This window comes from Phalaenopsis equestris, unplaced genomic scaffold (assembly GCF_001263595.1).
Source record: "Phalaenopsis equestris unplaced genomic scaffold, ASM126359v1 Scaffold000941, whole genome shotgun sequence".
In the NCBI taxonomy this organism is placed as follows: Eukaryota; Viridiplantae; Streptophyta; class Magnoliopsida; order Asparagales; family Orchidaceae; genus Phalaenopsis; species Phalaenopsis equestris.
The window spans coordinates 9,911-25,136 of NW_018165380.1; the positions used below are offsets into that span (position 1 = coordinate 9,911).

General features: G+C 33.9%; 1 protein-coding gene across 2 annotated transcripts in view; it reads left to right on the forward strand.

Moving 5' to 3' along the window:
* Positions 1-2,221: 2,221 nt before the first annotated feature.
* The window catches only part of LOC110032443 (ent-kaurene oxidase 2), a 32,743-nt gene continuing 19,738 nt past the window's right edge, over positions 2,222-15,226 (forward strand). For both annotated transcript variants that reach the window (XM_020736081.1, XM_020736082.1), the window contains exons 1-4: positions 2,222-2,406; positions 2,828-2,988; positions 5,413-5,574; positions 5,676-5,816. In XM_020736081.1, the coding sequence (XP_020591740.1) occupies positions 2,283-2,406; positions 2,828-2,988; positions 5,413-5,574; positions 5,676-5,816 (588 nt within the window). In that variant the 5' untranslated portion in view covers positions 2,222-2,282. The remainder of the gene's footprint in view (positions 2,407-2,827; positions 2,989-5,412; positions 5,575-5,675; positions 5,817-15,226) is intronic.

Consider the following 15,226-nt stretch of genomic DNA (forward strand, 5'->3'; position numbering starts at 1 on the left):
GGCTGCATATATTTCAAAATACTATTTTAAGCAAGCACAACACTTATTATCACGAGTCTTCTTGGGTTCTAAATAGGAAATAATTAACCACGGGGATACTTCATCGTGAGAGGTCTCTTGAACCAAGGATAAAATAAATTTTCTTTGTATTATTGTTTGGTCATGGAAGTCATTTTATACGATCTTTTTCGTATATTTTCTTTGATAGAGTATTATTTGATTTACCTTGGGACACTTCTCTCCGAGTTATGTTACAAGAACTTTGCTATATAAATATTTTTGTTGCAACTCCTTTTTTTTTGTTTTTATCTAGTTTCAATCATACCCTTATTCCCTTACTTTTCTAAGTGATGGTGACTTAAAAGAGAGAGATTTGAAAAAAGACGAACACTAAGAGGGCTATTTCTTTCATAATAAAAAGGGGTGTGAACATCTTGTTTCCACACCTTCCTTAAGACACCTAAAAGCTTTTTAGCATGATAGAATACATCTCTTGAAAATAAGCCTTAATGCCCCACCAAATCTCCTTAGAAATAGAGGAAGGTTGCACTAAGATAAACTATTTATATTTTAATAAAAATTAAACTATTTAAATAATTCTCACATATATAATCATACTATTTTGTGTTAGTAGCAACAATGGCTTTGATGCTATACAATACATAATATTACTTGATTTCAAGAAAAGAATAAATCTTAAAATTTATATATTTTTACATATAATTTTATAAGGATCATTTATGTGTATATTTATTTCATAGAAATATAGTTACATTATTATTTATTATTTTGATATAAATAAATTTTTATGTATATTCACTCTATATATTCACTCTTTCATTAATCCAATTTGATTTTGACTTTTGAATTGCATAACTGAATAAAAATTTGTATTATGTCGATTATGTTGCATCTTCTAAAATATACTTCATTGTATTATGGTTGTTATATTATATTTCATATAATCTAGCGTTGTGGCAGCACTCACTTTATTATATTAATCTTATATTTTGTTATGTTAAAATCTATCTTCAGATTTTATTTGAATATAATTGATTATTGATCAAATCAAGTTTTAATCTTATTAGAAGAAGTATTGAACCAAGTCTAAAAATGATTTGAATAAGTACTGAATAAGATTCAAAGATAGCTCCGAGAGGGCATGAATATGGCACTAAACTTGTAAGAATTAATTCCAAATCTTATAATAACTTTTTACAAATTAGTTTTAATGCTAATATACACACTTTTGTGGTCAAAAGTAATGGTCTAAGGGTTCGAAATGAATTCATAGGGATGTTTCTCCATAGAAATAAATAATGAGTATATTTTTTCATGTTTCTCTTTTAAAGAAAAAATTATTGCATACGGATGCATGCGGTGTCCGATCCTGATCGTAGATCACGGTGATCTACGGGTGATTTACGGTCAGGATGTATTTAAAATTTTTGTTTAAATTTTTTTTTGAAGTGGGACCCACCGAAATACGTCCTGACCGTAGATCACTGTGATCTACGATCAGGATCAGACACCGCATGCATCTCTGCATGCGGTGTCCGTATGCAATAATTTTTCCTTTTAAAGGACATACAAAGCCAAATTTCAATTTTTCTATGACTTTTCTAGAAAGTTTTAATAACTAAAAATTACTATGTGGACCATAATACTAAGAATAAAGTTAATTTTTTAAATGTATGAGTTTAAGAAAATTATTTGTGATTTATCACCCAATTATTTTTAAAAAGGCATCGGTATAATTAATATTCACATCTTAATTATGAAAAACACAATCCATGCTAATTTTTAAATTGTCATCAAAATATCAAATTTTAAAATAAAACTCTAATTATTTTTTTTAGTTGGTTAAATTCACAATAATTTGTTCATGACATTTAGAAATATATAAATTATTTAATTAAAAATAAAAATAATTTAATTTTGTAAATACAATGGATGTAGGTGCTATGCATGTAATTCATTAATTATATAATTATTCAAATGATCATGTACGATAATTTAACTGAATATCCGCATCAATCCATTGGACACAAAAATAAAATAAATAATGCTAATTTACCAATTAATTTATCAAATAAGTAACAATCAAACGAAGTACATTAACTAATAAATAGCATTTCAATCATTAATTAAAGTCATTTTAACTTATCTGCTATGATAAAATATTATAAGTTTTTGAATTTTGTTATAGAAACTTAATTTGGTCACGCAGGGAAGAAGAACCGTGTAGAAAGGGATGAGCGCAAAGGAACTTTGACGCGGTGATGGACGCTTTGATGCGGAATATTCCGACGGGAGCTCTGGCGACGGCCGTCGTCGTGCTCGTTGTCTTCGCCATTGTCGGCAAGTTTCTCATGCATCAGCGAAGACAAGCAAATTATCCTCCAGGTTCTTCGCCATCCCCCCTAATTTGTTTTGGCAAGAAAATTAGCATTTTAATATCCAGTTTCGTCGTCCGGTCTTTCAGCTTGATTCTCAACGAATCCCACTTTATTTGAAGAGAAATAATCAGTAAATTTCATATTCACTGAACATCGAAAACCTTATGTTTTATTTTTTGCCCCGATTAATTCGTCTCCCTTCCAATACCAGCATATCATTTTCTTTTCGCGTACACCAACCTAACCCCACTCTGCCGCAGATTTCTGCTAACTTTTGGCATTTCTCGTTGGGTTTTATCCTCCGAGCTGAACCACTCGTTAGAAATAAAAATTTGGTGCTTCAGAACAAATTTTTATTGGTATTTGCTTGATGGTTATTTTTTCGGGAGTAGTTTTTGTTTAGTGTTTGATTTCGTTGTTTGTTTTAGCTGTACCTGGTTGGCCATTAATTGGGAACCTGCTTCAGTTGAAGGAGAAGAAACCCTTCCTCACGTTCGTAAAATGGGCTGAAGTTTATGGTCCCATCTACTCGATTAAACTTGGTGCTTCCTCTATTGTTGTTCTCAACTCGACAGAACTTGCAAAAGAGGTACGAACAAACAGACTTGTTTCTTGTTTTTCTTTTCCCTCCAACTCCACAGCTGCGCAACTTTTCATTATTCTGTAATCTTTGTTGACATTTGGCTCAACTATTTGAGAAAGAAGATGAATTTAAAATTGTTGTTTTTAGGATATATAGAAGTATTCTTTTAGTTTTTGATAAAATCATGTTTATCATTTTTTTTTCATACTTCCAAGTCAAAATTTAAGTACGATCTAGATTAACAATTAACCTAAGTGACACTTTCTTAAATAGATTTTCAGGAGTTTTTATGGAGAAAGTTTTTGGTGTGGATTTACTGAATACAAACATGCATAGATGCAAATCCATACCAAATAATGTCTCGCTTTTATGGCATGTGCATTGGTGTGAATGTCGTGCTTTGTGCGGGCAAGTAACTGTTTTTTTAGAGTAAATAAGATAGAAAATGAGAGTGAGGGAGTTCGGAAGTTAAAAATGGGGAGTTGGCCTCGATTGGGGTGAATGTTATGAAAGTTGGGGTGAATGTTATGAAAGTAAGAGAGAGAGAGAGAGAGAGAGAGAGAGAGCATTCAAGCAAAGAACGATATTTTTGTTTTTTTTAGTTTCTATTTAGATCTTCTCTTTTTGGTACCTCTTTTCTCTTTTGTGTGATTCTCAATTGCATTTGATTATAAAAATATTGGATTTCTTTTTGTGCTAAGTAGATTGTTTAGTTTCTATTTAAATCTTCTCTTTTTGGTATCTCTCTTCTTATTTGTGTGATTCTTAATTGCATCTGATTATAGAAATATTGGATTTCTCTTTTTGCTAAGTAGATTGGGTGTATTTTGATTTTGAAAAAACCATTTTCTTTTGCCCTTTTTATTTTCACACCTATGTGGCTTTTTCTATTTTCATAATTTTTTTCTATCTTTGTAGCTTCTTTATAATGGATAAGATATTCTCTCCTCTCCTATTGATGTAGGTTTATTTGGCTACAACAACAACAACAACAACAAAGCCTTAATCCCACTACGTGGGGTCGGCTACATGAATCCTTTTTCTCCATTGCGTCCTGAATTACATAAATTTTGATACCACTTTGTCATGTATTTATTTTATGCATTCATTGCATTTATATTCGGTAGGCATTTTTGCATAAAAAATAACCAAGTGATTTTTTGGCTATATGATTTTGTCTTTTGGGATTTATTTGTATGAGGTGCTTAAAATGCAACGAACTGATGTAATATAGAGCACATAATTGGAAGTGGCATATTGCTGTTTAATAAAATGATACTTTTCGCATTATTTTCTTTGTTTGGTCCTCTTGTGCTTATGTGTTGTATGAAGTTAAATCAACTTTGACTTATAAATTTGAATTGCTTTAAGACCTATCTATATGATTGTAGAGACATCGAGAAAGTTGCATATGCAAATTAGTTATTTTGTAAGCATATTTTTATATAATATAAAGCTACCTTTTCAAAAAGTTAAGTTGGACAAACGAGAAACCAAAAGAAGCACGGTATTTTTTTTTTTTTTTTGAAAGATTGGTTGAGGAAATTCCTCATTCTATATTATGAATAGTCAATTGTTTTTTTTTTTAAATATTACAAAAGGGCTTATATGTGATGATTAGTCTATAAATTGTATCAATCAGGCTAGTTATTGAGAGGTGATATTTTTTGAAATTCTCATAAGCTTCGATTGCAAGCAGTACTAATTTCCCTCTTTTGGAAAGTTATGTTGCTGATAAAATATGAACAAGTGGGGATGCTATATGAACAAGAGGGGAGGGTTAAATGGGTACAAATAGCTGGTCTACTGAGAGAGAAAATGGAAAAGATAAGAAGAGAAATAAATAATAGATGAAGGAATAAAGATAGGGAGACTATTAATTTAATCATATGCATGAAGCTGTTTCCAATAATATATTAAACATTATAGCCCTTATGTAAACTCAAGGTTCACAATATTTGCCTAAAATACGACACAACTAATATGGAAGGAAATACTGAGTGATTATTAGATATAATGACATTTAAAATATGTTGAAATTAAATTTATAGGTGTTTTTTAATGAGTCTGAAAAAGAATCCTGACTAACATACTTGGCCTCCATCTATATGCTTTTGAGTTGGATGTCAATGGTTTTAAGAATCAACGTAAGGAAACAATGCTTTGTTTGAGGGAGTATCCTTCCGCTGATTTGGTGAAATTGCAATGTTCGTGCTGGCTTTTTAAAATAGCAAAGCTAAATCTCTCCAAGAAGTTATGCACTGCACATATACGCTTGATTATTATTTACATTGTCTGTTTTGAATTATTGATCATGAAACTTTATTATCTGTTGCATCATCTAGTTTATTTGATAAAGGTTTTTAATTTTTTTTTGTTGAGATGCTATAATTTCTCATCCGACATCACTGTAAATTCTTTATTTTTCAGGCTCTAGTGACCAAATTCTCATCCATATCAACGAGGAAGCTTTCTAATTCTTTGACAATTCTCACATGCAATAAAGCACTTGTAGCCATAAGTGACTACGGTGAATACCATAAAATGGTTAAACGATATATTATTTCTGGCCTTTTGGGAGCGAATGCCCAGGTTTTAAGAACACATTTGTATTATGTGATCCTCATCTATTTATTGTTAGGAGGTGCATGTTAACACCTTACTACTGCAACTCGTTTCATTTGTTATTTCAGAAGCAAAACCGTCATCATAGAGATGCCATGATAGAGAATGTTGTGACTAATTTGACTTCTAAGATCAAAGATGAAGATTTCTGTTTGGTGGAGCTTAGAGACCCATTTCAATCTGAGCTCTTTCGGTTGGCCTTTAAACAGGTACATCTCACCTCATACAAATCTAATAACACATGCCTGATTTATTTGAAAGGGGCTCTTTGGTATTCCATTAAACAGAAGAAAAGTATTCAATTAATAGCATAAGGTTGTCATATTAATTGTTGATGTTTTTTGTGTTTGATGATGCAATAAAATATTTGCAATATGTCATCAACTGTGTGCTGCATCATTAGGCATTTGTCGGGCTCTGTTAAGCTTTTTACTTGCTATGTCGGGATAGAAGAACATTATGACAAATTGAGTATTGTAGGATGGTTTAGTATCTACTGTTATTAATGCGACATATGATGATACATGCATAATCAATATCCAAAAAGTTACAACGTGTAGGTTACTAAGTATTAACCTTAACAAATTTTATGCTTAAATTAATTTTGATCACCCCGAACTCTATTTTTCTTGTTTTGTTTGTGTTGAGAGAGCTTTGAGGGTCAAATTTTCAGAAGACAAATAGAATAATACATAACACTACCTGGATATTTCACCCTCATTTTGGAAGTTATAAGTTCAATTAACTTAATTAATTCGAATTAAATCCTTAATCTTGTATCTATTGGAGCCAAGCGGCTCTCTCGCATCTTACTCGACATGCAATGACTCGATTCAAACTGAACGACTAAGATTTGAGGGAAGGTAAGTATAATGCCGCACGGTCACTATAGCAAACCGTGAACAGAGGAGGGAGAGCAATGGCCTGGGAGCCACAACTCGTAGTAAGGGCTTTTGGGGAGATTTTTCTAAGTGTGCGTTTGGGTAGCTTGTTCTTATCCAGATAAGCAGTTTATCCTGAAACGCGACCCGCGGGGTTTGACCCGTGGCTTGCGTTTAGTGTAAAAACTAAACCGCGTTTTAGGATAAGCTGCCGAAATGTATTTTCCAAACGGTGAGGTGGGGTCTTAAAAATGCCACCCGCACTTATAAGCTGTCTCAAACTGGCCCTAAGTGGGAATCCCTCTTTTATGCTATTCTAAAAATATTCATTTCCTTCTTGTTTTTGTTTTGATGTTTACTATGAATTTGTGCATTTACTTGTTTCTGATAGCTGTAGTATCCGTTGAACTTGTGTTGGGCACGTCGAACTTGGTTTGCGAGCTTTCATATGGTTTATTAGCACGAAGTGAGCAAGGGGAAGGGAAGGGTGAGGTGTTAGGAAAAAAGGAAAAATAATAGGCAGTATTAGGACAGATTGATGTGTGAAAAAATTGCATGAATTCTTTTTTATTTTTCACATATTTTTGAATCAAATTGCACTTTAAATAAGGATATTTTCATGTTTTTCTTGCAAGTTCAACAAATATTAGTACTGGAATGAAGTGGAAGGAACATGGAATGAAAATGAGAAGATTTGCAGAGAAAACAAGATTTATGAAGACAAGACCATGTTGCCACTATTGCAGCGCCTAGGCCCCAGTCCATCACAACCAAGGTCATGGCATCAAAAGCAGAGCACCTAGGCGCCAGCCCAGGATCTCAACGCCAGTCCATTGAATGCAAGGTTATGGTGCCAAGGCTCCAAACACCAAAGAGCAACCCGAGAGGTTGACGCCTAAGCGCCAACATTGGGCGCCATAGCCCCAGTCCTAAAGGTCAAGGCTACGGTGCCAGATTTCGCGGCTCCTAGGCACCAGTACAAAATTCTGCACGGTTTTGAGCAGTTTCAGCCATTACTTTGAGGCGGTTTTTAGGTGAATCAAGACAGTTTTTGGGAGTTATAAAAGAGCACTTACATGTGAAAATGGGGAAGACGCCCAAGGAGAAGAAAAAACTCTGGAGCAACACTTGGCTTAGAGAGGGATTCTTGAGAGAAATTTTCCTCCATCAATGTGAAAGTTCTTAAGCTTGTTCTAAGCAAATCTAGGGTGTGAGTAGTGTGATTTATATTTACTATTGTGTAAAGTGTTACAGGAGAGGAGCAAAAGAATTGGGTAAAGCATTCTCAAGAGGATTGAGAGAGTGAGATAAGTTTCTTTGTGCTTTTGTTTGTAATACCATTGTATGTTGAATCTATTTAATTCAAGGTCTTCTTGTGTTTTATCCATGAATTCTGGGTAGACTCCCTTTCTTTTCTTTGTGGTGATATAGTAAATATGTAAGATTGTTGGATTGAATGTGAAATAGTTTTTTATCTATATTTGTCATGGTTTTCTTTTGAACATACTTTACTTTTCAATCTGGGCAATTGATCTGTTAAAATATATTGTAACACGTAAGGATTCAGAAGAGCTACGACATGAACGACTAAGAAATCACATTGAACTATAATATATGAATCAAAGTACATTATAGAGAGATGCAAATGTTAGGGAGATGAATTTATTGGTGGATAACTTGGAGGATTCTAGGGTGACGGCCTGGACAAATTACTAAGTTAATTCTAACTTCTTTACATGCTCGGAAGAGGATAAACTATATTTATACTCCTATTTGTCACATACTTTATTTTAATTCACATTTATTCTACATCTACATATACTATAATCACCACATGGAATAACACTCTTAGCACTTGGTAGAAACAAATTTTCATTACAAAGTTTAAATTTCTATAGAAATAATTTTAGATTATTATGGTAGGATTAATAGCATAACTAAAGTAATTTAAAACTCCAAACTAAGAACGAATTTTGTAGACTAGAACATTTCCCTGTTTAGGTTTTCGTTGTTTCCTGTGGGTTTGACATTCTGGACTATTTTAGAGCCTTATATTACTGAAGCAATACATATACTTACGTGAAAAACCACAACGCATAAAAAATATTTCAAGAATTTAAATTAATTTGTTAGAGAGCGAATCAAGATTTTTGGTGCTATTATCTGGACTAACACAATTGTGACACACACTGTCGGTGGATCAAGTTTTTGGCGTCGTTGCCGGGAAAACAAAACGACAAATAATTTAGAATAATTTTTAGTTGAACTATTATAAATTAGATTTGAAAAACTTTTTTATTTTTTTATCTTTGTTTTTAATTTTAGAAAAAAGACCTATTAAGTTTGCCTTTAGAAGTGAATGTGTAGACCAAATCCAACTCAACTTGAACACTTTGATTCCGAACTAGATAGAACTATTAGAAAAATCAGAAAATAAAAAAAAAATAGTGAAACTGAAGGAGAAATATCTACAAATCAGCATATTAACTTAGACAACCAAGAAACATTAATGAAAATCATAACGTACAAAGATCCTTAAAGGATTGCGCAAATCCTACAACAGATGAAATACATTTTATCAATCAAGAAGGAAATTAGGAGTTTTCTATAATTAGAAGCTTCCTTATTTCCAATATCTTTATTCTGATTTATTTTCATTTTATTTAGCTTTTTTCATTTTAGCTTAATATTTAGATTAGGAATATATATTATTAAGTTACCTAAAATAGATTATGCACTTTATTTTGTACCTAAAATAGATTGTAAGATTGTTATTTAATGAAATGAAAGCGAAGGGAAAAGGCAATTGAGCTTATTCAAAATTCAGTTTTTTTTCCTCAAAATTTTGACATGGTATCAGAGCCAAGTTTTATCCTAACCACCGATAATCGTTGAAGGAGCCTCAAAACTCCCTTCTCGCCAACCTTCTTGCGGGAAGCCTTCTTGCGGGAAGGGCCTTCTTGCGGGAAGGGAGGAACTACTTCTCCGCCTTCGATTCGCCTTCTACCGGGTTGCAATTTCCTCCATCTACGTCCTCTCCCTCTCGTGCCTGGGCTCGCCGACAGGTTTAGGGTTACGGCTCCGCTCACCCGACCGTAGAATTTCAGCTCAATCGTCTATGGCGCCACCATCCTTGGCGCAATCGCCTCCATCATCGGCGTTCTTCGCCATCTGCTTTCTTCATTTGATGGTAGCGACGACGTGCGGAGCACTGATGATGTTCTACCTGAACGAAATCTTTGTATTTTGGTCACGAGCCGGAGACTGCAAGGAAACTGCAGGGCTCGATGCACCTCGATCAGTTTCTGATCCAGATCTCAGACTCCTTCTCGAGATTGCTATTGTTCGCCATAGGATTCCTTCTCTTCATGGTTTCCTTCATCAACGATCACAACTTTCAAACTTTCTTCGCTAGAGGCATCGAGCCTATTCGGAATTCAGCTTATTACGCCTTGCTCTCTAGACGACGAAAGCCATCCTCGCGCTTCACTGTTCTCATCCGTCGATTACCCACCGCAATGTGAAGTCGGGGAACGTGCTTACAGACAAACGGTTTAATGCACGTCTCGATGATTTTGGTTTCGCTCTCAAAAGCGATGGATATGAGAAGGAAGCCGACAGAATCAATTCCTCTGTTCGCTCCACACTGTTTGCAGGGACTAGGGTATCATCTTGTGGAATACAATGATTCTTGGGTTGAAAAAGGGCTTTTATGTCTGTATTATTATTCATCCGATTCAGATCTTCTTCACTAGGCATCACTGCTTCTGTGACATCTTCGATTGCTTCTTACGCTTCGCTTCATCTGCCTTGGCTTCGGCTTCGGCACTCATTCCTAGATTGATGGCTTTGACTTCGGCAAACCATAGATCTCTTGGGCTTCGGCACTTTTGGGCTTCGGCAATCTCAGGCTTCGGCCTCTAGAGCTTCGGCCCTCTCGGGCTTCCGGCTTCTCGGGCTTCGGCATTTTGGGCTTAGGCATTTTTTGGGCTTCGACATTTTTAGGCTTCGACACTCTCAGACTTCGGCATTTATGGGCTTAGGCATTTTTCAGGCTTCGACACTCTTGGGCTTCGGTATTTATGGGCTTCAGCATTTTTAGGCTCGACGTTCTTAGACTTTGACACTCTTGGCTTCGGCATTTTCAGTCTTCAGCACTCACGACTTGAGGATTTTTTATCCAGGTAATGTTATCAATTTCTTGTTAGCAAATTTATATATCCTGATCAGTCAACATCAATTTGAAGGGGGATATCAATCAGGAAGGACAGAAATCAGGCAGCTAAATTAGAAGTTTTCTATAATTAGAAGCTTCCTTATTTCCAATATCTTTATTCTGATTTATTTCTCTTTTAGCTGAATTTTTAAATTAAAAATATGTATTATTAAGTTACCTAAAATAGATTATGCACTTTATTTTGTACCTAAAATAGATTGAAGATTGTTATTTAATGGAATGAAAGCGAAGGGAATAGGCAATCGAACTTATTCAAAATTCAGTTTTTTTTCTCAAAACTTTGACACACGTAAGTATCCAAACTCCTTCTGTAGAAGCCAACACTTCTGAACTTAAACAGACTATCATCCAATAATGTAGAACAACCAATTTGGGGGGAACCGTCTGAGGATTCAAATTTACATCTTGCAAGTTTTTTGGAACTTTGTGTCACATTTATGTATAATGGCATTTCTAGTGACGCGGTTAGACTTAAACTTTCCCTTTTCACTGAGGGATAAAACAAAAATGTGGTTAAACTCATTGACACCCGGATTCATTAGAACGTGGAACTAACTAACCCAAAAGTTACTAGCCAAATATTTCCCGCCTTAAAAAATGGCAAAGTTGAGGAATGATATAACTTCATTTTGCCAATATGAAGGTGAATCAATATATGGGGTCTGGGAGCGATTTAAGGAACTTCTACGGAAGTGTTCACATCACGCTCTGCCTGATTGGTTGATTGTTCAAACTTTCTTCAATTGGTTGGTAGGATCTCTGAGATCAATTATCGATGCTTCTGCATGCCAAAGCCGTTTGATGACGCCTATTTGCTGATCGAGAAGATGACTACTAACAATTTTCAATGGTCTGCTGAGAGAGTTAACCTAAAAAAGTTCCTAGTATACATGACACAGATGTGCTTGCAATTCTGACTTTGCAGGTTGCAACTATATCTAGAAAGTTGAATCAATTCCGGGCGAGTCAACCTCAATTATCTCCAGTAATCAAGAAAATTCATTCGGGCAATTAATAGATCTGAATACTTCATGAGACTCTAAATGCAATAAACAATCAACCCAACAATCTTTATTCAAATTATTACAATCAAGGTTGGAAGCACCCAAACTTTAACTGGAACAATAATTTTGGTGGAGAAAATCAAAAATAGGCAAATAATCAAACTAATTCAATGGAGAATTGGAATAATCAAGGAAACCCTAACTGTAAACATAATTATCCTCCTGGATTTAACCAAAATCTCCAATTTAAGGAAAAGAAGTTGTCGTTGGAAGAAGTGGTTATGCAAATGGGGAATCAATTACAGATTCAAGGTACTGCTATTTGAAATATTGAGATCCAATTGAGACATATTTCTAACTCAATTGGTAATCAACCTCAAGGGATTCTTCCTAGAAATACCGAAATAAACCCTAAATAGAAGAGTAGTGAGCACATCAAAGCTGTGAAGTTAAGGAGTGGAAAAATAGTTGGAAGATGTAACACAGAAGAATTTCGAGTTAGAGAAAGAGCATTCAATGTTGGATAAACCTAAGGAGGATATTTCTAAGGAATTAGAAAAATCAATTTCACCACTCAAATTAATTTAGAGGGACCTCTACCTCATTTTTCTCATTGAACAAAACCTAGATCAATAATTTTCGAGATTTTTAGAAGCTTTTAAGAAACTAACGATCAAGATATCCCCGATTACATAAAATTTGTGAAGGACGTCTTCAACAATAAAAGGAAATTTGAAGATTATGAGACTGTTGCATTCAGTGAAGAGTGCAGTGCTATCCTTTAAAATAAATTTCATCAAAAGCTGAAAGATTCTAAGAGCTTTACGATTCCTTGTTCAATTGGAGAAATATTCTATGAAAAATCTTTATGTGATGTCGGAGCAAGTATTAACCTAATGTCATTATCAATTTTTAGAATGTTAGGCCTTGGAAAAGTGTCTCCTACTACTGTAACTCTTCAATTGGTTGATCGATCGATCGCGTATCTAAGAGGAGTTATAGAAGATGTTATTGTCAAGAACTTAAAATATGCTTACTTGGGAAAGTCAACCACTTTAACTGTAATTATATCCTCAGATTTAACAACAGAAGTTAATGCAAACTCTGAGGAATTATAAGACTACTTTCGGATGGACCCAGCTGATATTCATAGGATTAGTCATTCCATATGAATGCATAGGATCCTGATGGAAGTTAACTATAAACATAGGGCTAATCCTCAGAGGAGGTTAAACCTATTAATGAAAGATGTTGTTAAGAAGATTTTAAAATGGTTAGATGCTGATATTATCTATTCTACTTTAGATAGTGCTTGTGTAAGCCCTTTTCATTGTGAACCTAAGAAGGGAGGATTAATAGTGTCTGTTAATGACATAATGAATTTATTCCTACCCGACATGTTATTGGGTGGCGGATATATATTGATTATTGTAAATTAAATGCAGCCAATAGGAAAAACCACTTTCCTCTACCTTTTTTGGATTAGATGTTGGATAGGTTAGCGGGTCATATATACTTCTGCTTCTTAGATAGATATTTTGGGTATCACCATATACCCATAGCCTTAGAGGATCAAGATAAAACAATATTCACAAGTTTTTATGAAACTTTTGCTTTTCGAAGAATGTCCTTCGAGTTATGTAATGCACCGACTACATTTCAACGTTGTGATGTCCATTTTCAGTGACCCGGTTGAGAAAGGAACCAATGTTTTTATGGATGATTTCTCAATGTTTGGCACAACATTTGACTCATGTCTGGATCATCTTTCAAAAGTGCTCAAACGCTGTGAAGAGACTAATTTTATTTTCAATTGAGAGAAATCTCAATTTATGGTCTCTGAAAGAATTATTTTTGGACATAAGATATCTGAGAAAGGGATGAAATTAGACCCAGCTAAAGTACAAGTAATTGAAAAACTGTCTGCACTTTCCAATGTGATAGGAGTTCGACGTTTTCTTGGACATGCTGGATGTTACAGACGTTATATAAGAGATTTTTCAAAAATTTCTGAATCTTTGTCGTCTCTTGGAAAAAGATGTTCTATTTAATTTTGACCAAGAATGTTTTAAAGCTTTTATCACTTTGAATGAAATGTTAGTCACCGCGTTGGGGAAACTATTTGAATTGATGTGCGACGCAAATAATTATGTTATCGGAGCAGTTTTAGGACATAAATATGACAAAGTCTTTAAGGCTATAAACTACGCTAGTATAATTCTGAATGAATCTCAAATTAACTACACTATTACTGAAAATGAGTTTTCGGCGATAGGATATACTTTGGATAAATTTAGATATTAACTGATTGAAATTAAATGCATAGTTTATACTGATCACTCTGCTATTGATGAAGGACGCTAAGCTTAGATTAATCAGACGAGTACTACGCTAGTAAAATTCTTAATGAAACTCAGATTAACTACACTACTGATGAAAACAAGCTTTTGGCGATATTATATGCTTTGGATAAATTTAGATCTTATCTAATTGAAATTAAACGCACAGTTCATACTGATCACTCTGCTATTGACGAAGGACGCCAAGACTAGGTTAATCAGACGAGTCCTTTTAATATAAGAATTCGATATTGAAATAGTAGATTGGAAAGACTCTAAAATCAAACTGCCGATCATCAATCAAGACTCATTCATGAAAATTCTTATGCTTATGAGAAAGTTGTTAATGAGAATTTTCCTAATGAGGAGTTATTAGCTATTGATGGAAGACGTACTCCGTGATATGCATATATTGTTAACTATAAATTTAACAATATTATAATATATGGCCTATCATATCATAAAAAAAATTTCACGAACTTAGGTATTATTTTTGGGATGACCCATATTTATATAAGAAATGTAAATATCAGGTGATAAGAAGATCTATACCGATTAAAAAAACTTATAAATTATTCAGAAGTGTCATGATTCTGAATGTGGTTGGCATTTTAGAGTTTATAAAGGTCCAAATATTTTACAATTTGAATTTTACTAGCCTATTCTATTTAAGAATGTTAATATATATATCAAACCTTGTGATTGATGTTAAAGAGTTGGTATTTTTTTGAAACGTGACGAAATGTTTTTGAATTTTACTTTAGAGATTGAGATATTTGATGTATGGGGTTTAGGTTTTATGAGACCTTTTGTACCTTCATGTGGTAATTTTTACATTCTATGAGTTGTGGATTATGTCTCAAAATGGATTGAGACAGTGGCTTTATCCAAATGTGATGCTCAGTGTTGCGAAATTTTCAAAGAAAAATATCTTTAGCAGATTTGGGATGCGTAGAGTTATTATTAATGATTGAGGGAGTCACTTTATAAGTAGAAAAATTGAGGCACTAATTTCTAAATTTGAATTAAATATCATTTTGCCACAACATATCACCTTCAAACTAGTGGTCTAGCTGAAGTATCCAATCGTGAGATTAAAAAGATCTTGGAAAAAACCGTTCAAGCTAATAGGAAAGATTTGTCTTTGAAGCTTGATGA